This window comes from Setaria viridis, chromosome 6 (assembly GCF_005286985.2).
Source record: "Setaria viridis chromosome 6, Setaria_viridis_v4.0, whole genome shotgun sequence".
In the NCBI taxonomy this organism is placed as follows: domain Eukaryota; kingdom Viridiplantae; phylum Streptophyta; class Magnoliopsida; order Poales; family Poaceae; genus Setaria; species Setaria viridis.
In genome coordinates, this window is record NC_048268.2 from 31,541,699 (window position 1) to 31,567,494 (window position 25,796).

At 58.0% G+C, this 25,796-nt stretch overlaps 1 protein-coding gene across 1 annotated transcript; it reads left to right on the plus strand.

Moving 5' to 3' along the window:
• The first annotated feature begins 3,025 nt into the window (after positions 1–3,025).
• LOC117862072 (protein DETOXIFICATION 27) lies at positions 3,026–7,791 on the plus strand. The gene is made up of 9 exons (XM_034745585.2): positions 3,026–3,703; positions 5,189–5,730; positions 5,826–5,912; positions 6,063–6,119; positions 6,208–6,446; positions 6,545–6,663; positions 6,776–6,862; positions 6,953–7,429; positions 7,538–7,791. The coding sequence occupies exons 1-8, from the start codon at positions 3,041–3,043 to the stop codon at positions 7,001–7,003; spliced, it is 1,845 nt and encodes a 614-aa protein (XP_034601476.1). The 5' UTR covers positions 3,026–3,040; the 3' UTR covers positions 7,004–7,429; positions 7,538–7,791.
• Positions 7,792–25,796: the final 18,005 nt, after the last annotated feature.

Below are 25,796 nucleotides of genomic sequence, written 5' to 3' on the forward strand. Positions count from 1 at the left end.
CTAATTCCTACGAGTAGTTTTCTAATCCTTGACCATTTGTTGTCCTGCCACGTAGACTACACCGTCCTGCATCGTAGTCTCCATATCTGATACGTCTCAGTATCCAGCCTTGTATATAGGACTGTTCAAACCTTCTGGTGGGCCCATAGATGTATGTACGACAGTAGAGAAAAATAAAGGTAACATTTATGGGGTTTTTTTGAGTTGGGTAGTGAAAACGAGGACTCAGAAAATGGGGAACAAACCTACTCAGGACATAGAGGCCCTAATTTAAGGGCCACCGTTGAAGATGCTCTCCTGTCTTAGAAATGAAGTTATGTTTAATTTCATCCATGAATATACTCATGTAGTCGTATTCTTGTGACAAGTTCACCAACAAACTGAAGAGCAATTACCGGGACCTGCCATTAGAATATTGCAAAATTTGCTCACCGAACGCTACAAGAGTTTCCATGACCCCCGACGGTTTTTTCAAATAGCCATACAGTATTTAGCACGTTAGTAAGTAGCCCACAGTGTTCGTATTAGAAATTTATATCATCCCTTGCAATATATCACCTTTTATTAGCCCCAAAATAGGAATAGGGCCTGAATGTATGTGGGCCTAAATTTAAATGGGCCGGGTGCTGTTGTGTGCAATTTCAGTTTCAACTTTTTTGAGCTGCGCCAGCGATACGAAACGTTCGTAAAGTATCAAAACTAAGCTACAACATACTACTATTCTTTCTTTTATGAAGAAGAGGGAATTGAAACCGGTCTACTCGTGTGTGTTTGGCCTGTTTTGAGTTTTGGCATTCGCATCATTCCCGCCCAGTCCTGTTCCCGCCGGCCAAGCACAACACGCCACACAGAAAATTGACACCGGAATCCTTGGAGACCTCCGGAATACTTCTCGAGCAGTGTGTCGTGCGGCCACGAAAAATTCGTTTCGTTTCTGCACAGCCATTCCCCGTGGACGCTCCATCGCCCCGAATAAATGAATGGATCATTCAAGACCGACGGGAAATCGTATCCGTGTCGGATACACGCACCGACGACGGGCAACGCGCGATATCGATCGGCGGCTCGCCGTCGCCATCGGCAACGTCGCCGCCGGTCCGTGTACATCACGTCGGGCCTTTTGCAGTTGGCATTTATTTTTCCGGCGGCAATGGCGTACGTCACCTCTTACGTGTAGGCATGCACACGCATACGAACGTGTAGTAACTCCCAAGGCAGCAGCGCCACGAAGTTGGCGCGCGAGTGCGATCGATACGGACCATACGGTCATACGGAAATCGATGAAATCGCAGCAAAAGACAGCAGGAAGGGCACACGAAGTCACGAACAGGAGTACAGATCCTGTCGTTGGCTTTTAGCCTGTATAAACAGTGGGATTCCAATGTACAAACAGTACAAGAGCCCAGGGTCCATCCGAAAAGACGATGCAGCGTGCACCCTGATGGCCTGATGCTGTGTCGCCAGGCGAGAGGCGATGACCCGGGCCCGGCCGCCCGGGTCGGACGGCGCCGGTACGCCGGGAAGCCGACTCGCCGTAGAAATCATCTCGAATGGTGGTTGTAGAGTGCGCGAACGGCTATGGCCATGGCCGCCGCTTGGACGACCGCGGCGGCGGCGGCGTGCGCATTCATATTCCGAGTCCCTAGGAGCGGGACACCGATGCTGCGATGATCGGCGCACAGTGCCCCGTAAGTCGTAGCTTGTTTGGTGCAAAGTCCAAATCGGCTTGGAGTACGTGGTTGATGAGCAACCAATTCAGTGGGACTGTGGGAGCGGGGGCCATGGGTTCACTCTCGCTGATCATCATCTGGAGAGACATATGAGCTAGATAATATATGAGTATGGCTGCATGCTAAAAGCACGTAACTCATTGACATAGCCAGTGTGCAAGTAAACTGTCTGAAGAGAGTGTAACCCGCGACTATAACAGATGCAGTTCGTGGACAACAGATTATCGCTCTACCCTTCGTCTAGACTTGACCTATAGTTACCCGATGCAGTGCGGATCGTAGATTGTGGTAATACAAGACATAGTTGAAAAGCTTTGAGCGGTCGCGTAGTTGCGCCATTCAAAAACTTTATAGACTCCATGATGGCAATGGCTTGAAAATATCGTTCACCCTCCTCCTTCGTACCAAAACACAATTTAAGGGGGAATGGAGGAATGTATGTTTTCTCTTGACAGAAATTATATCTTTTCCTAACTGTTCCAATAATAACACCTCACTAATTGGCAGTAGTAACAGTGTAATTAACTCGGGATTAAAGTTCTGGTTGTATTTGTCCAATTGAGAGTTTGAGAAGACTAGCAATACGACACATAAATCACTTTCCAGCACAGCTTGTTTGCCCGGGCCGCTCCCAAGCGAACGTAACGTACGCAGTCCAGGTGTTTCGCTGGGCGCCTCTCAATCTGGCGATCTCCCTTGTAATAAAACGAAAAAAAATTAAAAAAATCTGGCACTCTCTGCCCCGAGATCGGCATCACCCAAACTGTGGAAAAGTCCTCTTCCTCACTTTTCTCGCGGAGCGGTGCAACATGTTACCGCGAGTAAAGTACATCGATCGGTCCCGAGACAGTCCCCGACGGTCCCGACGACTCGGGCCATGTTCAGGTCTCCTTTAGTTGCCTAACTTTAAGTGCTAAAATTATTGTAGCAACACTGTAGCGTTTCGTTTGTATTTATGAATTATTGTTCAAATATTGACTAATTAGGCTCAAAAGATTCGTCTCGCAAAGTACAATAAAACTGTGCAATTAGTTTTTGATTTCGTCAGTTTGTGCAAAAACAAGATTTCCCATCACATCAAACTTGCGGTACATGCATGGAGTACTGAATGTAGACGAAATCAAAAACTAATTGTACAGTTTTGTTGTACTTTGCGAGACGAATCTTTTGAGCTAATTAGTCAATATTTGGACAATAATTCACAAATACAAATGAAATACTACAGTGTTGCTACAGTATTTTTAGCACCCCTAAGTTGAACAACTAACAAGCCTCGATGATACGCTGACACGTCCAGCGATAGCTGCACCATGCGCGTCCAACAGCTAGTATACATTGCCGCAGCCGAGCCAGACCCCACGGCACCTGTGCCCAGTGCCCCACCGGTGCCCCCGGGCCCCGGCGAAACGTGCCGGAATTGGGGGTTGGTCTGCTGCTCCGGCCAGTCTGACGGCACCGACGAGGCGACGACATCGCCCATTTTGGTTGGCCCGCGGCAGCATGCACACTCTATCACAGGTCACAGCCGTCTACGACCCTCCCTCTCTGCACTCTATATACAGCGGGAGCCGGAGCCAGCAGTGTCGTCGCAGCTCGCGCACCGCTCGCTCGCGACGAACCAGCCCGACCGCGTGCGTACGTCGTCGTCGTTCGTAGCAGGAAGCGCGCCGTGCGCTGCCATGGAGCAGGAGGAGGCGCGGGCGCCGCTGCTGCAGCCGCAGCCGCGCGGCGGGGCGGGGGAGACGGCGGCGGCGGGCGGCACCAAGGCCGGGCGCGCGAGGCGGGCGGCGGTGGAGTGGTGGGTGGAGTCGAAGAAGCTGTGGAACATCGTGGGGCCGGCCATCTTCCAGCGGATTGCGCTGTACGGGATCAACGTCGTCACGCAGGCCTTCATCGGCCACCTCGGCGACCTCGAGCTCGCCGCCTTCTCCATCGCCTCCACCGTCGTCGCCGGCTTCAACTTCGGATTCCTGGTACGGCGCACACACCAGCTCATTGCCCGTTGCTCTTGCTTGGTCATGCCGTTTTCACGCACGCATTCGTGCCTACCGCCTAATCACAGTCACAGCCCAGTTCACCACACATGCGTGGGGCTCGTATCGATCGGACCTGCCTTTCTACTGCTCTCTCTGTTCGTTTCTTAAGGCAGGCAGATCACGTGAAGTAACTTGCTCGTCGCTCCCATCGCGTGAACTGCGTTTTGCCGCTTTGGAGAAACAGGAACGTGTCTTCTGCGTCTGGGTTTGGAAGATGAGAGAGTAGGTAGTAGACGGATCCAGACCCACCGAGCAATCTCCATCCAAGTCATCACGAGTTCTTGCGGCTCTCAAGTCAGAACCGAATCGCTCTGATCGAAACCTTTATGCTAGAAATATGAAATGGCCAATCCAGCGGGCAGCCTTCCGGATGCAAATGGCTCTGAATATTGCTCAACCCGTACTTTGCAATGTTAGTTAATTTACCTCCAAATAGGATTAGGCCTCATAAAAAAATTATATAATAGAGTTGAGCCCCTGGGGGCACGCGGTAGCTGGTTATGAACTTATGATTATTTTTCAGGGAAGTAGCTACTTATGAATGAACAGAGATGAGAGATGTGATGCTATAGTCGAATTTGATTAGATTTATGGACCGGGATATTCGGCCTGCCACTCGTTTATGATAAATTAGAGCAAGCCGCGTTTAACTGGCTGCGGCTGTTGAAAATTACAGGCACACCAACATGTTCAATTAATAAGAAAGTAGCTTGCTAAGTGTCGCTGTCTCAGTATCACCAGCTAATCGCTTCTGTCTGCTGGTACCTAGCTTTCACCATTTATTTCAGGAAAGGCCCATCCATGGGTTACTGAGATCGATCGGATCCCCGCCGGAACTCCATTTTCTGTGAATAGTTTTGACGTCGACGCTAGACAGCAAAGAGATGCAAACAATTCCGGTTCAGGGACCGAATCCAATCCCGGTGCAGTGCTCCATAGATCTTGCCGAACAAGAGCCAATCAGGTGAGCCATGTTGCCATCTCGGCCGAAGGTCAGGAGAGGAGACCCGTGTTCTAGTTGGGTGCGTGCGTTTACGCGGTCTCATGCATCAGTGTGGGATCGATCGTTGTCACCGGCTGAAGTTTGAGTTCGTACGATTCCAGTGTGTCGACGTTCTTACCTTTGTCTCCATGTGCCTTGGCCGCTGCCTACGCCGTCTAGCTCTGTCTGCTACTGGACACTGGCACAAATCTAGGGTCACCACCTACGGGCGGAGAGCTCATCAGAGCTCGCAGGAGCCGTACAAATATAATGTGGTCAGTGGTCACCATCTTCAGCCTCAATTATTCTGCCATTTCGTCATGGCTCACGCCATGCACTGTAGGAGTTGTACAGCATTGGGCTACGCAGTCACGCAGTAAAAAAACGTGCGTAAATCGCACTAATACTGATGGTTAAGTTAATGATCTGATGATGTGTAGCTGGGCATGGCGAGCGCGCTGGAGACGCTGTGCGGGCAGGCGTTCGGGGCCAAGAAGCACCACATGCTGGGCGTGTACCTGCAGCGCTCGTGGATCGTGCTCCTCATCTTCGCCGCCGGGCTGACGCCGACCTACATCTTCATGGAGCCGCTGCTGCTGCTGATCGGGCAGTCGCCGGAGCTGTCGCGCCTCGCGGGGCGGATGAGCATCTGGCTGATCCCGCAGCACTTCGCCATGGCGATGCTGCTCCCACTCACGCGGTTCCTGCAGAGCCAGCTCAAGAACTGGATCACCGCCGTCACCGCGGGCGCCGCACTCGCCGTCCACGTCGTCGTCACCTACCTTCTCGTGCAGTACTTCCAGCTCGGGATCGTCGGGGCCGTCGCCGCCGCCGACATGTCGTGGTGGCTCGTCGTGCTGGGGCAGCTCGTCTACGTCGTCGGCGGCTGGTGCCCGCTGTCGTGGAAGGGCTTCTCGATGGAGGCGTTCAACGACTTCTGGGATTTCATCAAGCTCTCCTCGGCCTCCGGCGTGATGCTCTGGCACGTACTTCCATTTGACAGCTAGGAACATTTTTTTTTGTTACTGTTCCATATTTCTCAAGCTGTTAACATCCTATGAATTTGCTGATCGGCAGCTTGGAGAACTGGTACTACAGAGTGCTAGTGTTGCTGACAGGTTACCTGAAGAACGCTGAAATCGCTGTGGATGCACTCTCCATATGGTACGGAAATGGTGCTTAGCACGAACAACAGTCTACGCCATTCACATCCAAATTAGATCAGTTTCTTTTTTAAAACGAAAATTAGATCAATTTCATATCTAAGTGCAATATGCCAATATGCATTGGTTCCACTTCTTGATCCAAATGCAGCCAGACGATCAACGGATGGGAGATGATGATTCCGTTCGGCTTCTTAGCAGCAACAGGGTACGTACACGATCGGTGTATACATGGCCAAGTGAAATCTGATGAATAGTACACTAACCAGCAGAGATTTGCCGGTGATGGAATGCAGGGTGCGAGTGTCGAATGAGCTCGGCGCCGGGAGCGGCAAAGGCGCTCGCTTCGCCATCATCGTCTCCATCACGACGTCCGTGGTCATCGGCCTCGTCTTCTGGTTCTTGATCCTCTACTTCGACGACCGGATCGCGCTCCTCTTCACTTCCAGCGAGGTCGTGCTCGCCGCCGTGCACAAGCTCTCCGTGCTGCTCGCCTTCACCATCCTCCTCAACAGCGTGCAGCCCGTCCTCTCAGGCAAGCCGCCGACGAACCTGACATGGCATGGCCTACACGTGCCCACGGTTCCAACTTCCAAGCAGGATAAGCTGACATTTTCACTGTTGCCGTTGCAGGGGTCGCCATTGGTTCAGGATGGCAAGCGTTGGTCGCCTACGTGAACGTCGGGACGTACTACCTGATCGGAGTCCCCTTGGGTATCATACTCGGTTGGCCGCTGCATCTCGGAGTCGGGGTAATGCTATCAAAACATGCGCAATCAGTATCCATCATGGCACCAACGACTTTGTGCGAAGCACAAGGCAAAGTTTGGGCTGATCTTGACAGTTTACGCGCCTGAATTTCAGGGAATCTGGTCGGGGATGATTGGCGGGACCGCCGTTCAAACGGTGATCCTGGCCTACCTCACCGTCAAATGTGATTGGGATGAAGAGGTAGGCATCACCTCATCTTTCCTTTGCTTCTGAAGTTTTCCATTTCTGTTCCCTGTATCTCAGTTTATTGCTTGTACTGTTTCTTTGCAGGCGAAGATAGCCAGTACGAGAATGCAGAAATGGGCGGCCGACTTAAAATAAAAAAAGCTGCTCAGGGGGTGTTTCCTAAACTTTAGAACATGTCACATCAGATGTTTGGATACTAATTAGGAGTATTAAATATAGTCTAATTATAAAACTAATTGCACAGATGGAGTCTAATTCGCGAGATGAATCTATTAAACCTAGTTAGTCCATGATTTGATAATGTGGTGCTACAGTAACCATTTGTTAATGATGGATTAATTAGGCTTAATAGATTCGTCTCGCGAATTAGTATAGGGGTTCTGCAGTTAGTTTTATAATTAGCTCATGTTTAATCCTTCTAATTAGCGTCCAAACATCCAATGTGACCCTCCTAAAGTTTAGTACCTCGTATCCAAACACCCCCTCAGCAATACTGGTGCAGTTTGTTAGCCAAGCCTAGGGAACGACATTGGAGCTCAGCCATGATCAAGATAACTCCCGGTAAAAAGAAGAAGAAAAAGCTACTCAACTCTCTTGTTAACTCTAAAAAGAAGAGTCGAGTACACATGACGATACTGAAGAACAAATGTTGCTATGTTCGTTGTACAGGTATAGCCATGAGCTCAGCCTTCAACTACGTACATTTGGCGGCTGGCGACAAGTTTCTCAAGGTAGTGTACGGCACCTGCCAAAGAGGACCTCCGTACCACAAGTCCACCATATCAGAGTCGTCATCACATAATTACATTTGTGTTCCTCTTGCAAATTTGTAGTAACATGGATTATGTTGCACCACTATTTCAGTACAGTGTGCAAATACTGCGTGCCATTATTGAGCGAATCTAGCACAAGTCATTCGCCAATCGCCATCTGGTCCCAATGCTTATTGTCGTTGTCAAGATTGGCGGATCAAGACTTAGACTAGTAAATTTCTTTTATGCGCGTAAAGCCTCAGGTGGTGGCGTGGGAGACACGGGTTTAGACTGGTTCGGGCAAGGGAAGTCCTACGTCCAGTATCGAGGATGTTCGTGTTGCCCACGCGGGGTTCTGTAGTAGGGGGTTACAGATCGACGAGAGAGGGACTGGTCCCAAGTCTCTTCCGTGCTTGTGCTCTCAGGGAGAGTAGTGGTGTGCTGTGGTTTGCGGGGGAGAAGAAGCCGATCCCCCCTCCGGCCCGGGGCTCCTCCTTTTATATCGCAAGGGGGGTGACCGGAGTTACAGCTGGGATCGGGTGAAGAGGACCGTAAAGTGTAAAGCGTAGAATGGTAAAAAATACGACAGGAAGGAGGAGCAAGATCCTAGACGCCTGACGCCTCCGCCGGCCCCTGGCGAACGCCGGCGTGCATGCCGGAGGGGGAAGCGGTCGTGCGCCAACTGTCGTTGCTTCCTACAGGTAGCTCCTTCGGCACTCGTAGGCGTCGGGTCATGATGAAGGCGTTTCGTCGTTATCCTGGTGTCTGTTGGGGAGGACAGTGGATGCTACCGTTCAGACGACGGCTCCTGGAGAGAGGGCGTCACATCCTTGCTGCTGGGCGCGCGGGACACGAGGGCGCGCGGGGCCCGAGGACAGGCCGGTCTCTCCTCCGCTCCGGCCGGCGCAGGCCATGAGTACCCTGCGGCGAATGGGAGCGAGCCGCCAGCACTGTAGCTTGTACAGTGCGGTCGTGCACGAGTACTTACGACGGGTTTCGTGAGGGGCGCGGTCATCCCTTCCCTTTGCCCGGCCTGCGGCGCATTTATGGTGAAGCCGACGGGGGAACCCACAGGATTTTATCTGTCCTGCCCACCTGGCAGGCATCCGAGGGGGATGCCTCCCCCGGGGGCCCCAGCGCGCCTGACCCCTCCGGTTGGGGTCGGACGAGGCGGAACTTCGTGGCGAGGGGTCGGGCGCCCCCGACCCCGGGGCCGCAGTCGGGCGAGGCGGAGTTTCGATTATGCTTAGGTGGGCTCGGGTTTTTCCTCCTTTAAGCGGTATGTTAGGGGATTGTTAATATTTCCCCCCAACAGTAGCCCCCGAGCCTGTGGTGGAGCAGGAGTGCTCCTCCGAAGGCTTCTTTCGCTGTTTCGCCGCGGGCTCTGTTTTATGGCGTGCTTGTTTTATCCCAGCTTGGCCGGGGAGCCTGCGAATTGTGACCACACGCGTGGCCGTTAGTTGCGATGCTAGCCTCTGAGCCCCCGCGCGTTGCAGGAAACCGGTCGGGAGGCTAGATCGACTTTTGATCGTTGTCCCTCAAGCGTCCGTTCGCTAGGACGGAGGGGTTGAGCCGGGCCACGTTATCCTCGTTGGACGAACCGTGGTGCTCGTTTGAGCTGCAAACGGGTAGGTTCGAGTGGAGTCCCGGTCCCCGTTCGGGGGGGTCCGGCTCGGGCCAAGCTGGTGGCGCACTCCAATTTCCCGCCGGCCAGTTCATATAGTTCCCGGATTCGTTCGACCGGATCCTGGGGCTTGTTGCCTTTCCCTGTGGAAAAACCATGAACTTTATACCGGACGGGACTCGAACGTGAGGTCGGGACGCCCTTGGCTTTCGCTTGCCTGGGTGTTGGCCGCTAGCGGACCCGTCCCTTCTCACCCCTTGCTCGGGGGATGTCCTGAGGCAGCTGTCGAACCCGTGCTGGGCCAGCTTTCGAACCTCTGGACCGTAATGGGCCGTACGGGCGTTTTCAGCCCCGTATCCCTTTCCTACCTCCCTGGGGGCCGTGGGCCGGAGCGAAGCGGTCGTTGCATCTGGGCCGAACGTGGGAGACGTCGTGGGCGTGCCATCCGGGAGGTGGAGTTATGGGGAGCGCCGTCCCGCGAATTGAGGAGGATAGGATGTTTTCGCGGCCGATCGTGCACGCGGTTTTCGAAAAGGAAACGGGCATGGCAGGGGCGTACCTGGCGCTGCATTTATGGCGGCCGGGGCGTCGATTTGGCTTCCCCGGTACCTTTCCTATAAAAATGGGAGCCCACCGCGCCGGTTCCGCCTCCCTTCTGCATTCGAGCCTTCTCACCTCCCAGCCTCACGCTCAGTTCATCCGCGCCTTGCTTCGTTTCCTTCGCTCCAAGCCGCACGCTCTTCTTCCCGTCTCCGTCGATCTCCCCCCTCCTCCGGCGATGGGTTCCTGGGGGGTCTCTCATTTCACCTCCTCGCGCGCCGAGGGCTTAGTGCGGAAGGGCCTCCTTTGCGAGAGGACGGCGGCGGGTGAGTGAGAGCTGCCGGGGCTGGAGCAAGTTCCGACGCCTCCCTCCGACTACGTCGTCTCCTTCGCTCACTTCCATGAGCGGGGGTTCGCCTCTCCCCCGAGCCGCTTCTTCCGCGGGCTCCTCCACTACTATGGCCTCGAGCTCCAGCACCTCAACCCAAACGGGATCCAGCACATTGCGGCGTTTGTCGCACTGTGCGAGGGATTCCTGGGCATCGAGCCCCACTTCTCGCTGTGGAAATATTTTTTCACAGTGAGTTTGTACCAGAAGTCGGGGAAGGCTGGGAGTCAGCAGCGGTCGCCTCCGGTGCCGATCGGGTGCGCCGGGATCCACCTTCGTCGTACTCGCTCCAAGGAGTATATGACGATGAAGACCTCGGCGTCCCACAAGGGGTGGCACAACCAGTGGTTCTACGTGAAGAACTACTCGGACTCCCCCCTGCCGGCCTTCACCGGCCGTACCATCGACGCGGCGCCGGATGTGTGGGCGTACGGGCCGGTGGAGAAGGAGAAGAAGCGGTTCTCCGACCTGCTGCAGGCCATCGAGCGGCTGAAGAGGGGCGGGCTCACCGGCGCCGGGGTCATCGGAGCGTACCATGCCCGACGGGTGGCGCCGCTGATGCTCCGGATTCGGCCGCTTGCCACCATGACCCCCGACGCGCCGACCGAGGGCACCGCCCTGGCGACGGGCGCGCTTGCCGCCTCCGAGATCCGGCAACGGATTCGGGAGGAGCTGGAGGACAAGGACGTCGAGTACCCGATTCCCGGGCACCCGCCGATGCGACCGGAGGCGGGCTTCAAAGACCTGGTAAGGAGTTGAGGCGTCGTCCTCCTTTCTTTGTATCCTTCGATTGTCGCTCTGACGTGGAGCTGTTTTGTTTTTGTAGGGCCCCCTAACCCGGGTCGCGGACTCGCTTCCGCCGGTGCCAGAAGATGCTGAACGGCGAACTCGCAATCGTCTCCTTGCCGAGGCGCAGAAGCGCTGCAAGGACAAGGAGACGGCGAAGAAGTGGAAGAAGGCCGCCAAGGAGCTCCACCGGCGGCGACGGGGGTCTGTCGTGTCCGACGACGACGACGATGACGACGATGATGATGAAGAGGATGAAGATGAGGAAGGTGATGAAGAGGAGGAGCTGGTTCCCCCCCGATCGGGCGCCCTTGTCATTCGGGAGGCACCCCCGCGGACGGCCGCGGGAGGTGAAGCGGGGGAGGCGTCCGCCCGGGCTTCGGCTCCACCAGGCCCTGGGGCTGTGCCTCAGGGGCCAGCACAGCGTGTGCCCCAGGAGTTGGCGCGGGACGCCCCCCAGGGGTCGGCGCAGGACGTCCCCCAGGAGCGGGTGCGGGACGCCCCCCAGGGGTCGGCGCAGGGCGTCCCCCAGGAGCGGGCGCGGGATGCCCCCCAGGGGTCGGCAACGGGTGCCCCCCTAGGGTCGACACGGAGCGCTCCTCAGGGGTCTTCGGAGCCTGCCCCCGCCGCAGCTTTGGAGCCGGCGCGGGGCGCTCCCCAGGAGTCCGCTCAGGGCGCTCCTCGGAGGTCCGTGGAGCCTGCCTCCACCGCCGTGCCCGCTGCCGGAGAGCAGCGAAGCGGCGACAAGCGGCCGTTGCCGGATGCCCCGGGGTCAGCGTCGGGCTCCGAGTCGAAGCGCGCGCGCCGCCCTTGTGCTTCATAAGTTGCCCTTCCTTGCGCCTTGTTCCTCGCCTCTTCTTTCGTCCGTTTCTGCTGACGTCTGTTCATTGATGTGCAACATTGCTCCCCGTGGCCTCACCCTGCAGCTGGCGCCTAAGAAGGCGCTGCGGTTGTCGACCTCCTCCGGGGGGCGGACCGCTGTCCCGCCCGCGGCGAGCGGCGGGGTCCCTGGTGAGGTCGCGGACCCCTCCGCGGAGGTGGCCCCTGCGGCGGCGGCTGGCGGAGCGGCGGTGGCGTCAGCCGCAGGAGGGGGAGCGGACCCCACTCCGCCTTCGGTCCCCCTGGTCGCCCCTACAGTGCAGGGCGCGATCCTCCCGGGTTCTCAGGCCGGGGAGGTGATCGACCTCGATGCCGACGAGGCAGAGGGGACGGCGGCGACGGGAGGTAGGGCGGATGCCCCCGCAGCCGTGGCGGGACCGGAGGTGGAGGGAACGCCTGCTCCCGAAGGCGCGGCGGCGGCGGAGGCAGTGGTGACGGAGGCAGGGGCCTTCGCCCCAATCACCCCCGAGGGAGTGGCTCCGGCGGCGGAGGCGGAGGGGCCTACTAGGATGCCGCTGGCAGCCTCGGCGGCGACGAGCGTGCAGGTGCCTGGGTCGTCGATAGACCCGGCGGCTCTTAGTGCAATGGTGCCGACCTTGACGGCAGTGTCAGGGTCGGCCCCTGCCTCGGCTTCGGCTTCCTCCGTTCCCAGGGCGTGGAGGGGGTCTGTCCTTCGCTGGTCATCCCGCGATGACCCGCCAAGGCATCTCTTCGCGCTGGACGCCGCCGCCGAATGGCACAAGTGGCAGGCGGTGCAGGGCGGCATTGCCCACGTCCAGGCGGCTATTCTTCGGCGTTGGGGGTTCTGGGTAACACCGTCCTCCCTGGCAGCCAGGTACGTTGCTCCTACTGTTGGTGATTAGCGTCTTCCCTTTGCTTTTTTCCCTAACGGCACGTTGCTTTGCAGGCTCTCCAAGAGGGCAGTCGGGGGAAATCTGATTTCCTCCGGCGGCAGCAGGGTCTCTGGGAGCGCTTCAATACTGAGAGGGAGCGCACCAGGGACCTGTCCCTGCAAATCAACGCCGCCCAGGGGGTCATTCGTGACCTGCAAAGGCGTGACCGGGCGGCGTTGGAGGAGGCGCGGCGAGCGGAGGCCAAGCTCCAAGCCGTCACTAAGAAGGCCCGCCTCGACCTCGAGGAGTTCCAGGCCGTCGCTGAAAGGGCCCGCCGCGATGCCGAGGAGCTTCAAGCTGCCGCTGAGAGGGCCCGCCGTGACGCCGAGGAGCTTGCACAGCTGAGGGGGGAGCGTGAAGCCCTCAGTGCGGAGACTGGTCACCTTCGCTCGCAAGTGCAGGGACTTCAGTCCGCCGTGTCCCGAGGGGCCGACCGGGAGCGCGAGTTAAAGACCCAGGCCGACGGTGAGGTTCTTTCCGTTCCCGCGTTCCCGTGTTGTTTGTGTTCTGTTCTTTGACTTGGTTTTTCTGGGTGGTTTCTGCAGGTGAAATCGCCAAGTTGCAGGGTCTGCTCGACGCGGAGCGCGGCGAGCACGGCGCCCTTCGAGATGCGGTCCGCGTCGTCTGCGACGACTTTGGCGTAGCTCCGGAGGAGGGGTCGAGCTCTCTGCCGGCTCATGTCCTTGGGGTACGCCGTCGGCGTCGCGAGATCGCCGTGGACGCGCTTCACATCGGCGTGCGGCGAGCCTTCGTGGTCTTCGGCTCTCACTATTCTGGCATCAATTTTGCCGGGATGAGTGAAGGGTACGCCGCCGGTTACACCGAAGCTGAGCTGGACGGGATCGATGCAGCTGTGACCGCGCCGGCGGAGGCCCTCGCCAAGCTCCTGGAGGATGAAGCCGTCCCTCCTGCCGACCCCTCGTCAAGTTAGCTGTGCCGGGCTTGTGCCCAAAAGTTGTAAATATGTCAGTCTTGAACTCGTTTTGCGTTGGCCATACGGGCCTGTTCTATGACTTTGTTGCATGAAAAAAATCCCGATCCCCTTTGCTGTTCCTTTGAGCTCGAAAGCTTAGAATGCGTTGCCGGGAGCGTCAGTAAGTTTTGATGAGCGAAGGTGCCGTAGCCGCTGGGGCGTAGGTTTTTTCGCAGTCCGATCAAACTTGCCTGAGCACCGTTCACGCATCCTTCTCTTTTTTGCGCTCAAAGGTCTAGAAAGGGAGTGTTCGGTTTAAAAAAGAAAAAAACGTTTCTTTTAGTTGGCGCCAAGCGGCTGGGGTCGGGACCCCTGATAGCCCCCGAGGGGTATGCGGTCCTGGAGCAAGGCCAGGGTCGGATACCCCTGAGTCTTAAAGGACTGAACCGAGGCGGCTCGGGGTTTCTTTTTTCGCAGAAGAACAAAACTGGTAGCCCCCGAGGGGTATGCGGCCCTGGAACGAGGCCAGGTTCGGATGCCCCTGAGCTTAAAGGAAAAAACAGAATTGAAGGCAAGTTTATGCAGGACTTGGAAATAAGAGCTATGGGTAAAAGCGCCTTAGCTGTTCTATGTTCCAGGCGTTGCTGAAGACCTGCTCGTCGGGAGTTGCCAGTTTGTAGGTGCCTGGCCGTAGTACTTGTACGACGATGAACGGGCCTTCCCATGGGGGAGTCAACTTGTGCCGACCCCTGTTGTCCTGGACGAGGCGGAGCACTAAATCACCGACGTTGAAGGCTCGGCCTTGTATCTTGCGGCTGTGGTAACGCCGTAGGGCCTGCTGGTATTTAGCTGAGTGTAGTAGGGCTACGTCTCGCGCCTCGTCGAGTTGATCTTGTGCGTCCTCGAGTGACGCCTGGTTTCCCTGTTCGTCGTATGCCTTGACCCTTGGTGACCCGTACTCTAGATCAGTGGGCAAAATGGCCTCTGACCCGTAGATCATGAAGAATGGGGTGAACCCCGTCGCCCGGCTGGGGGTCGTCCTCAGGCTCCAGAGGACTGCGGGAAGCTCCGCAACCCATCGTCCGCCGAACTTTTTAAGGCGGTCGAAGATCCATGGCTTGTGACCCTGGAGTATCATGCCGTTGGCTCGCTCGACTTGCCCGTTCGTGCGGGGGTGCGCCACGGCTCCCCAATCTACTCGTATGTGGTGGTCGTCGCAGAACTGGAGGAATCTCTTCCCGGTGAACTGCGTGCCGTTGTCGGTGATGATGGAATTTGGGATCCCAAAGCGGTGGATGATGTCGGTGAAGAATTGTACCGCCTGCTCGGACCTGATTTGCGCCACTGGTCTTGCTTCGATCCATTTGGAGAACTTGTCGACAGCGACGAGCAGATGGGTGAAGCCCCCGGGCGCCTTTTTGAAGGGTCCGACGAGATCCAGCCCCCAGACCGCGAACGGCCACGTGATGGGGATGGTTTGCAACGCCTGTGCGGGCAGGTGAGTCTGGCGGGCAAAGAACTGGCATCCTTCACAGGTGCGGACTACCTGGGTAGCATCCGCGACCGCGGTCGGCCAGTAAAAACCTTGTCGGAAGGCGTTGCCCAATAGGGTCCTTGGCGCGGCGTGGTGACCACAAGCCCCGGCGTGGATATCCTGGATCAGCGCCTTTCCCTGCTCGATCGGGATGCAGCGCTGGAGGATCCCAGTGTGACTTTTCTTGTAGAGCTCCTGGTCGATGATGGTGAAGGATTTGGCGCGGCGCGCGATCCTGCGGGCCTCTGTTCTGTCCGCCGGGAGCGTGCCGCGGACGAGGTAGTCGAGGTATGGGGCTCTCCAGTCGATCAGGGGGTCGGCCCCCGCCGCGGGGTCTGCCGTGATTTCCATGACCACGGGGTCGGATGGATCGGCTTCCAGGGCCGAGTCGGGCAAAGCAGCATTGATTCCCTTGGGATTGGTGCTCGGGTCCGGGGCAGGTGGTGCGTTGCCGACCTCCCCTGGCTTGGGTCCCGATCCCAGGGCTGGGAGTGCTTCGCCGACCCCTGCCGGCTCTGGATAGCGGATTGAAGGCTTCAACTGGTCGCTAACGAAAACGCCGTCGGGGATGGGCATTCGGCCGCACGCCGCCTTCGCCAGCTCGTTGGCGACTTCGTTGAATCGCCTTGCAACGTGGTTGAGCTCTAACCCGTCGAACTTGTCCTCGAGCTTACGGACCTCGTTGCAGTAGGCTGCCATTTTGGGGTCGTGGCAGCTCCACTCCTTCATGACTTGTTCGACGACCAACTGGGAATCGCCTCGGACGTCCAGCCGACGGATACCCAGCTCGATGGCAATGCGGAGCCCGTTGAGGAGGGCTTCGTATTCGGCGACATTATTGGATGCAGGGAAATGGAGGCGGATCATGTACCTGATATGCACGCCCAATGGAGAGACGAAAACGAGGCCCGCTCCGGCGCGGGCCCTCATCAATGAGCCGTCGAAGTACATTGTCCAGTACTCCTGCTCCTCTGGCACCGATGGGGTTTGAACCTCCGTCCACTCAGCCACGAAGTCGGCAAGTGCCTGAGACTTGATGGCGGTGCGGGGGACGTAGGCGATACCCTGGTCCATGAGCTCAAGCGCCCACTTCGCGATTCTCCCCGTAGCATTTGGGTTCTGGATTACTTCACCTAAAGGGAATGATGAAACAACCGTTACCGGGTGGGAGGTGAAGTAATGACGCAGCTTCCTCTTCGTGATAAGGATGGCGTAGACGAGCTTCTAGATCTGTGGATAACGTGTCTTGGATTCGGACAAGACCTCGCTGATGAAGTACACCGGGCGTTGCACCTTGAGAGCGTGTCCCTCTTCTTCCCGTTCCACCACCAGGGCCGCGCTAACCACCTGGGTGGTCGCCGCGATGTAGAGCAGGAGGGTCTCGCCGTTGGTAGGCGGGACTAGAATCGGGGCCTTCGTCAGGAGGTCCTTGAGTCGGTCAAGTGCCTCCTGGGCCTCGCTGGTCCATTCGAAGTGGTCAGACTTCTTCAGGAGCCGATAGAGAGGAAGACCTCGCTCGCCGAGGTGCGAGATGAAGCGGCTTAGAGCTGCTAAGCATCCCATGATGCGTTGCACCCCCTTTATGTTCCGGATTGGCCCTATGTCGCTAATGGCCGCTATCTTCTCTGGGTTTGCCTCGATGCCGCGCACGGAGACGATGAAGCCTAATAGCATGCCCCTTGGGACTCCGAACACACATTTCTCGGGATTGAGCTTAATACGCTTATCCCTCAGCCTTTCGAAGGCTAGCTCCAGGTCGGAAACGAGCTGGTCACCCCTCCTGGATTTAACCACGATGTCGTCAACGTAGGCCTCAACGGTCCGCCCGATGAGGTCTCCGAAGCACTTCAGCATGCATCGCTGGAAGGTAGCCCCCGCGTTTTTGAGGCCGAACGGCATCTTAACGTAGCAGTAGGGACCAAAGGGGGTGATGAAGGAGGTAGCGAGCTGGTCGGCCTCTTTCATCGCAATCTGATGGTAGCCGGAATATGCATCGAGGAAGCTGAGGGTCTCGCACCCGGCGGTCGAGTCGACTATTTGATCTATGCGTGGCAAAGGAAACGGGTCCTTTGGACACACTTTGTTGAGACCGGTATAATCGACACACATCCTCCATTTCCCGTTCTTTTTTGGTACAAGGACAGGATTGGCCAGCCACTCGGGGTGGCGCACTTCCTTGATGAACCCGGCCGTCAGAAGCTTCTGGAGCTCTTCGCCAATGGCCCTGCGCCTTTCCTCGTCGAAACGGCGCAAGCCTTGCTTCACTGGTTTGGAGCCGGCCCTGATGTTCAAGGAATGCTCGGCGACTTCTCTCGGGATGCCAGGCATGTCCGAGGGCTTCCACGCGAAGACGTCGCTGTTTACGCGGAGGAAGTCGACGAGCGCGCTTTCCTATTTGGGGGAGAGGGCCACGCTGATCCGCACAACCCCTCCGTTCGAACAGCCGGGATCGAGAGGGACTTCCTTGATACCTTCGGTGGGCTCAAAGGAGATGTTCGACTGCTTGGAGTCGGGCTGACCCTCGATGACCTCCGCAAGCTGGTCCGCTATGCCGCTCGTGATGGTGATGGCCGCGGCGTACTCGCAGCACTCGACGTCGCACTCGTATGCCTTCTGAAAGGTCGTGCCGACGGTGATGACCCCGTTGGGCCCCAGCAGCTTGAGCTTGAGGTAGGTGTAGCTGGGGATTGCCATGAACTTCGCGTAGCACGGCCGTCCTAAGATGGCATGGTAGGTTCCGCGAAACCCCACCACCTCGAAGGTGAGGACCTCCTTCCTGTAGTTGGAAGGGGTCCCGAACGTAACGGGCAGGTCGATTTGCCCGAGAGGCGTCGCCTGCTTCCCTGGCACGACGCCATGGAAAGGTGCCTTGCTGGGACGGAGGCGGGAACGGTCGATCCCCATAGCGTCGAGAGTCTCGGCGTAGAGGAGGTTGAGGCCGCTGCCCCCATCCATGAGTACCTTGGTGAGGCGCGTCGTGCCGACGATGGGGTCGACGACGAGAGGGTAACGCCCCGGATGCCGGACGCGTCCAGGGTGGTCGGACCTATCGAAGGTGATGGCCGGCCCGGACCAGTCGAGGAAGGCTGGAGTCGCAGGCTCGGCCGCGTAGACCTCCCGGCGCTCCAGCTTTTGCTGGCGCTTGGTATCGTACGCCGCGGAGCCGCCGAAGATCATGAAGCAGCCGTCGACCTTAGGGAAGCCATCTTCCTTCTCTTCATCGCCCTTCTTTTCCTCATCGGGCTTCCGCTTCCGGTCGCCTTTCACCGGATTGCCCACGAAGTATCTCTTCATAAGGTTACAGTCTTTGTAGGCGTGCTTCACGGGGAACTCGTGGTTCGGGCACGGTCCCTCGAGCAACTTGTCGAAGAAGCCGGGAGCGCCCTCGGGGGGCGGCTGCCCCCGCTTGCGCTCGACCGCGGCCACGAGGGGGGCCTCGCGCCGCTGCTTGCCCTTCTTCTTCTGCTGGCGGTTGGAGGTGCCTTCGTCGGCATCGTCCTCCCATTTCGCCTTGCCTTTGGAACGGTCGAAGATCGCTCCGACGGCCTCTTCGCCAGAGGCGTAGCTAGTGGCGATATTGAGGAGCTCCTCCGTGGTTCGCGGGCCTCGGCGCCCCAGCTCATGGACGAGGGGCCGACAGGAGGTCCCTGCTAGGAAGGCTCCTATGACGTCGGCGTCCGCGACGTTGGAGAGCTAGGTGCGCTTTCTGGAGAAGCGCCGGATGTAATCCCGGAGGGACTCATCCGCCCCCTGGCGACAGCTCCGGAGATCCCAGGAGTTGCCGGGGCGCGTGTACGTGCCCTGGAAGTTTCCTATGAAAACCTCCTTCAGGTCGTTCCAGCTGCGAACGCGTCCCGAAGGGATATGTTCTAGCCAAGCTCGCGTGGAGTCGGCCAGAAAAAGGGGTAGGTTGCGGATGATAAACAAGTCATCATCCGCCCCACCGGCTTGGCATGCAAGCCGGTAATCGCTGAGCCACACTCCAGGATTCGTCTCCCCTGAGTATTTGGCTATACTCGTGAGTTGCCTGAAGCGCGGCGGAAAAGGCGCGTTCAGGATGCGCGTAGAGAAGGCCCGGGGCCCAGCCGGACCAGGGCTTGGGCTGCGGTCTTCCCCGCTGTCGTAGCGTCCGCCACGATGGACGTGGTAGCCTCGATCTACCCCGTCCTCCCTGTCCGCGCAGGAGCGTCTCCGCGCATTCAGGGTGTCGCGGGCGTCGCGGACGAGGCCGACGCGCTGGTGGACGGACCGAGCCTCGCCTCCCGCGGATGGCGGAGTCCGTCGGGCGGACGCGGCCTGATTCGCCCCCGGAGGGGGTTGATGGACAGATTCCCCCCGCCTTTCTGGGGGCGCGTCGGGCGTCGCCCGGCTGGCGTTCTGCCCGCGTCGCCGGGACGCCGAACTTTCCGCCTGCTGGACGGCAGCGCATTCGAGTAGGTTGCGCATCTCTTGGCACGCCCGCCGCTCCTCGGGTGTCGCTGGTTCGAGGAGCTGTCGGAGCAACACCGCCGCGGCTGCGACGTTTTGGCTAGCGCGGGCGAAGAGCTGCGGACGCTCCTCGTCCGCGCAGATGCGTTGCTGGACGTCGCGCGCCCGTTGTCGCGCTCCCCCCTCATGGTGGGGGTGCTCGACTTCTTGGTGGGCGCCTGCGCGCGCCTCTGGTTGCCGAGAGCACTCCGGGGCCCTTGGCAAGGCTCCGGTTGTGGCTGCGGCGCGCAAGGGGGGAGCCCTTTGTCTCCCCTCGGCATCGTTGCCGTTGGACCCCTTGGAGTGCGCGTCGGCCATGAGGCACTCGCGCGAGGGGTGTGGACTCCCGCTACTGGAGCCAGCATCAGAGATCGTCCTCGTTGCGCCTACGAGCTCGTTGCTCGCGGGCGACGCGGTCATGGACCGTGCTAGGAGGCGTCCGTAAGCCCCCGTGGCGTTGCGTAGCCCGAAGGGCTGTCCCCTGGTGAGGTCCTTCCAGTGGGCGAGCGGCCGTTCGCCGCCGTCCCGGCAGCGGGGCCGGGGGCGGCTGAGCGAGCGGGCAGGACGAGGACAGGGATCAGCTTGATCCCTTCCCCGGTGGCAAGGAAGTCCAGGCTCCCGAATCGGATCAGGGAGCCCGGAGCAAAGCTACTATCGTAATTGGCCAACTGAGGCTGGGAATGTACGCGCAAAGGTCCCCTACCTGGCGCGCCAACTGTCGTTGTCAAGATTGGCGGATCAAGACTTAGACTAGTAAATTTCTTTTATGCGCGTAAAGCCTCAGGTGGTGGCGTGGGAGACACGGGTTTAGACTGGTTCGGGCAAGGGAAGCCCTACGTCCAGTATCGAGGATGTTCGTGTTGCCCACGTGGGGTTCTGTAGTAGGGGGTTACAGATCGACGAGAGAGGGACTGGTCCCAAGTCTCTTCCGTGCTTGTGCTCTCAGGGAGAGTAGTGGTGTGCTGTGGTTTGCGGGGGAGAAGAAGCCGATCCCCCTCCGGCCCGGGGCTCCTCCTTTTATATCGCAAGGGGGGTGACCGGAGTTACAGCTGGGATCGGGTGAAGAGGACCGTAAAGTGTAAAGCGTAGAATGGTAAAAAATACGGCAGGAAGGAGGAGCAAGATCCTAGACGCCTGACGCCTCCGCCGGCCCCTGGCGAACGCCGGCGTGCATGCCGGAGGGGGAAGCGGCCGTGCGCCAACTGTCGTTGCTTCCTACAGGTAGCTCCTTCGGCACTCGTAGGCGTCGGGTCATGATGAAGGCGTTTTGTCGTTATCCTGGTGTCTGTTGGGGAGGACGGTGGATGCTACCGTTCAGACGATGGCTCCTGGAGAGAGGGCGTCACATCCTTGCTGCTGGGCGCGCGGGACCCGAGGGCGCGCGGGGCCCGAGGACAGGCCGGTCTCTCCTCCGCTCCGGCCGGCGCAGGCCATGAGTACCCTGCGGCGAATGGGAGCGAGCCACCAGCACTGTAGCTTGTACAGTGCGGTCGTGCACGGGTACTTGCGACAGGTTTCGTGAGGGGCGCGGTCATCCCTTCCCTTTGCCCGGCCTGCGGCGCATTTATGGTGAAGCCGACGGGGGAACCCACAGGATTTTATCTGTCCTGCCCACCTGGTAGGCATCCGAGGGGGATGCCTCCCCCGGGGGCCCCAGCGCGCCCGACCCCTCCGGTTGGGGTCGGACGAGGCGGAACTTCGTGGCGAGGGGTCGGGCGCCCCCGACCCTGGGGCCGCAGTCGGGCGAGGCGGAGTTTCGATTATGCTTAGGTGGGCTCGGGTTTTTGCTCCTTTAAGCGGTATGTTAGGGGATCGTTAATATTTCCCCCCAACACTTATGGCATGTGAATGTCGGTGTGTATGTGTTTCTGATTATGCTCACTGTTGCATTCCTGTGTGTTACAGCAGGAGCTTGAATGTTTTGTTTCCCGAAATATGGAGCTTGAATGTGTTAAACGGGAGAAAATGTAGTTGAGTACGAACAGTACAACCCAGCTGACGACGTGCAAACGTCGGAGCAGGGGTCTAAGGGAACCCCTTTAAAAAGATTCGGCCAGGGGATGAACGTGTTGTTCTCTTGAATAGTACGAGTGGTGAGCACGGAGAGATTTTTACCCAGGTTCGAGCCTCCCGAAGGATAATAGTCCTACATCTTGCTTATCAACATATTTTGTGGCAGTGGGAAAAGCTCGTTCTTGAGCTATGGATCTGAGGGAGGAAGAAGCCCCTTTTCCCTACCCCGGGTATCCTCTTTTATACTCCAAGAGGGATCCCAAGTATAGAGGAAAATAAAGAAGCTTGACTCCACAGTTGACGAGACGCTGCATGGGTGCCGACATGCCGCCGCCCGCCGGAGTGTGCTGGCCTTCTTTTATTGCAAACATGCATGCATCCCCCTATCTTGGAATCTTCACCGTGGACCACATGCTCTCACACTGAGTGAAAAGACCACATGCTCTCACACTGAGTGAAAAGAGCAAGTGGGTGGAGAGAGAGAGGGAGAGTACATGGCTGCTACCCTCTCATGATACATCTTGCGCTTAGGATCAAACTTTGGGGTTTCATGCATGTATTACTGTGGAGGAGTTGTTCTTGGTCATGTCTTGTCCTTGGTGAATGCATGTTGCCATCCCATGCATGCTGCCATCCCTATTCCAAAGGAATCTTGGCCACTGTAGGGTGTTGTTGCATACTTGCTTCTTTAATATTGATGGCCGATAGTCTTCTATCTTGTGGTGTCTGCCTTCATATTAGGATAAGATAACAGTTTAACATTGATGGCTGATAGAAGACGTCTTGTATCTTGTGGTGTCTACCTCCATATTAGGATAAGATAACAGGTGGGAGGCTTGCTTGGTCTCCTTATTTAAGGTGTCATGTGGGTTTCCTTCGTACCAAAGGAAGAGTTAGCTGTGTATGTTTTCCCGAGGCTCTTTAGTGACGATGTCCTCGGGAAGTTTATGGGGCATCCCGAGGCCAATGGACCCATTCCGGGATCCACCGTGGCGGTTGAGCGCCTCCCTCAACCGTTTGCGCGGGTACCCGTTCCCTTGACGCCGACAGTAGCCCCTGGCCCAATGCCTGGCCGAGGACCCGATCAGGTGTGGGGCCACTCTCCTGCGGACGAGGCTTCGAATGCCACCCTGCGGCCACCACGACAAAGACTTCTCTCTTTCTTTACATTTCTTTTCTACCTACTACGACAGACTTCCAAGCTCATGCCCGTCGAACTTCCGAGCCGGCCACGGCCAGCCACCTAGTGTAGCATTCGTTCACTTTGATGGTCGCAGCAACAAACAATAGCATGTGCGCGTGCGTGCTTGCATGCGTTAAGCGGGCGTTAGCGTGCGTGCTTGCACGCATGCGCGTAGCAGCACTGGCACCGTACCCGGACATGTGGTGTATTCGGCCGGGTAGCTCATACACGTCATCCTGTCGTAGTCATCTCAGCAGTACGTCCGGGAGGTGATTGAGCCGAGCAGCACACGAGTGTGCATGCCTGAGTGCAGCCACGCAGGTGCACACGCACTGGGCTACGTACTCAGCCATCCCGGGAGACAGAAGTTGCACTGGTCCGGACCCTGGGATGCGGGCAGCCGAGGCCCCGGGATCTCCCGGGACAAACCGCGTCGTCGGTGGTCCTAGGAGAGCTCCCGGAGGAGGCCCCGGGCTCCGGGCCGCATGAGCCGGACTCGAGCTCGGCGCGCCCGCGGGGGAGGAGTTCCTGACCCGGGCTCAAGTGCGTCCCCGGGGACCTCCTCAGGAGCCTGGCTTCCTTCGCTGCCCATTTGCATGGAGTTGCCGTCCGAGCTGTATGCCATACTGACGCACCCGTGCATATGCATGTGTGCTCGCATAGTAGGGAAGACGAGCAACTTGATTAGAAATATTTCTGTACTTGCATGTATCTCGATCTCAATCTTTTGGCGTAAGAAAACGGCACGTCAACCACGTGTGCGACCGGCATGCACCGCGGTTTTAAGTGAGTACGTGCATGGCATATTATAGCTATGCACGTAAATACCCAGATACACGATTTAATGCTTATTATGTATGAGAGAGCACGTATGCGTTGGCTCATGTACGCGGGCACAGTACCTTGGTCGTGCCCACCGTACGCGTGGGCCTACCCGAGCAACCAACGCTCAAAGTGGTACTCATGAGCTGTGGTGAAACCAGGCTTTGGTGCGACCGCCGTGAGGCGGCCGCGGCCATGGCCGGGCCGCCGGGGTTTCGTGCGATCGGAATCGCCTCTCCGCCGGAACGGCTACCGGGGTGGATTTTAGTGCGATCGGAGTCGGCTCTCCCCTGGAGCAGGCCACCGGGGTGAACTTTTCGTGCGACCGGAGTCGGCTCTTCGCCGGAGTGGGCCACCGGGTGGATTTTAGTGCGACCGCCATCGACCTCGGCGTCGTTCGTGCACCACCATGAGTCGTCGTGGGGTCATCCGAGATTGAGTGGCGCCGTTGTTGTCGCACAATGTCAGGTGCGGTCGCTGGCAACTCGAGGTAGCCGCCGCGCCGTGTGTGGGCGTCGCCACACCGGGTCGGGCGTCGAGTCAACTCGGGCGTCACCACGCCAAGTCGGGGTGGCCGCGTGCTTCAGCACCGGGCCGGGGTGGCCGCGAGCCCGGGATCTCGGTAGCAGCGGTGGTTCATGCCGGCGAGCATCCACGTCAATCGTTCGTGCCCGGGAACATCAGTAGCATATATATATGCCCGGAAGCATCAGCTGTACGCGTCCCGGGAGCTGCGGTAGGATGCCCAGGAGCAGCACTAGTACGTGCCGGGGCAGCAGCCCGGGTCCCGGGAGCAGCCGTAGGGCATGCCCGGAAGCAGCACTAGTATGCGTAGGCAATGCATGCCCGGGAGCTGTGGTTTCGTAGTTCGTGCCCCGGGGCAGCAACATCATATGCTCGGGGCAACATGCCGGACGTCTCGGGAGGTAGCACGTGGGCCTTGCCGGGGCGCATCCGAGAAGTCTCACGTGCAGCTGCTTGGAGCGGCCAGTGCAGTACACGTGCGGACGTGCAACTCAATCTGCAAGAGACGATAAGAGAGAAAAGAGGCAAAACAGTTCCATGCACATCCTTGCTGCGATGACACAAAGCATGCCTGGACCAGCCTCATTAGTAAGTAGCGGCGGCAGTACTAACAGCCATTCTAATACAACATGCTGTTACAGGCTACGGAGTATTAACTGGTCATTGGTCAATACTTGAGCATGGTTTAAAGGTTATCTTGTCGTGAGATATTTAAATAAACATTTACGGCAAGACTTCCTGAATCAATAACGATACGGCAAACCTATGTCGGCGTGGTGGAGTCCTCATCTGCTATCTGGAGCCTCACGGGTCATGGCCATGCATGCAGGCTCTCATGGTGGTAGAACTCGATCCGCGTCCGGCCGCAGGGTAGTTACAATACGTGCCCGGGAGCGGCCGCGTACGCGCGTACGGGGCAGCGACGGCACGTGGCCGGGAGGCCCGGGGCAGCGACAGTACGTGCCCGGGAGGCCGGGAGTGGCCGCGTACGCGACTACGCGCGCCCGGGGCCGCGACGACTTGTGCCCGGGAGGCCCAGGGCAGCGATAGTACGTGCCCGGGAGGCCAGGAGTGGCCGCGTACGCGCGCCTAGGGCAGCGACGGCACGTGCCCGGGAGGTTGTGAGTGGCCGCGTACGCGCGTCCGGACTCCGGAGGCAGCGACGGCACGTGCCCGGGAGACCCGGGCCAGCGACGGTACACGTGCCGGGTAGTAACAGTACAACCCCGGGACGCAGGGATAGCACGTGGCTTGACATCCCGGAAGCAACGCGTGGGCCCAAGCTCGCGGATAAGCACCCGAGCGCTTGGGATCCACCAGAGCACAAGCGAGCCGCCGGGCGTGCGGCTGTTTGGAGCGGCCGGCGGCGTGCGGTGCGTACGCGGGTACTATGTTTTGGCAGGGTTTCTTTTAATTCCGATTCGTCGTGGAAGTTGATTTTTTAAAAAGTGGTTACGTGACTAAAAGTGATTCTCTAACATAAATTTTTAAAATCAGAATGGAAAATCACTTCACAGAATTAGAAGAAATAATATTTTCAGTTCACAGCCTCTTAGTTCATTTCAGATAATCACTTCACAGAATCAGAAATAAGTACTTTTCTCTAAAA

Excerpts from the sequence above, each read along its gene's own strand:
- LOC117862072 (XM_034745585.2), top strand. The coding sequence starts at position 3,041 with ATGCGCGTCCAACAGCTAGTATACATTGCCGCAGCCGAGCCAGACCCC. Across the intron at positions 3,704-5,188 it reads GCTTCAACTTCGGATTCCTG|CTGGGCATGGCGAGCGCGCT; the intron begins GTACGGCGCACA and ends GATGATGTGTAG. Across the intron at positions 5,913-6,062 it reads GTGGATGCACTCTCCATATG|CCAGACGATCAACGGATGGG; the intron begins GTACGGAAATGG and ends ATCCAAATGCAG.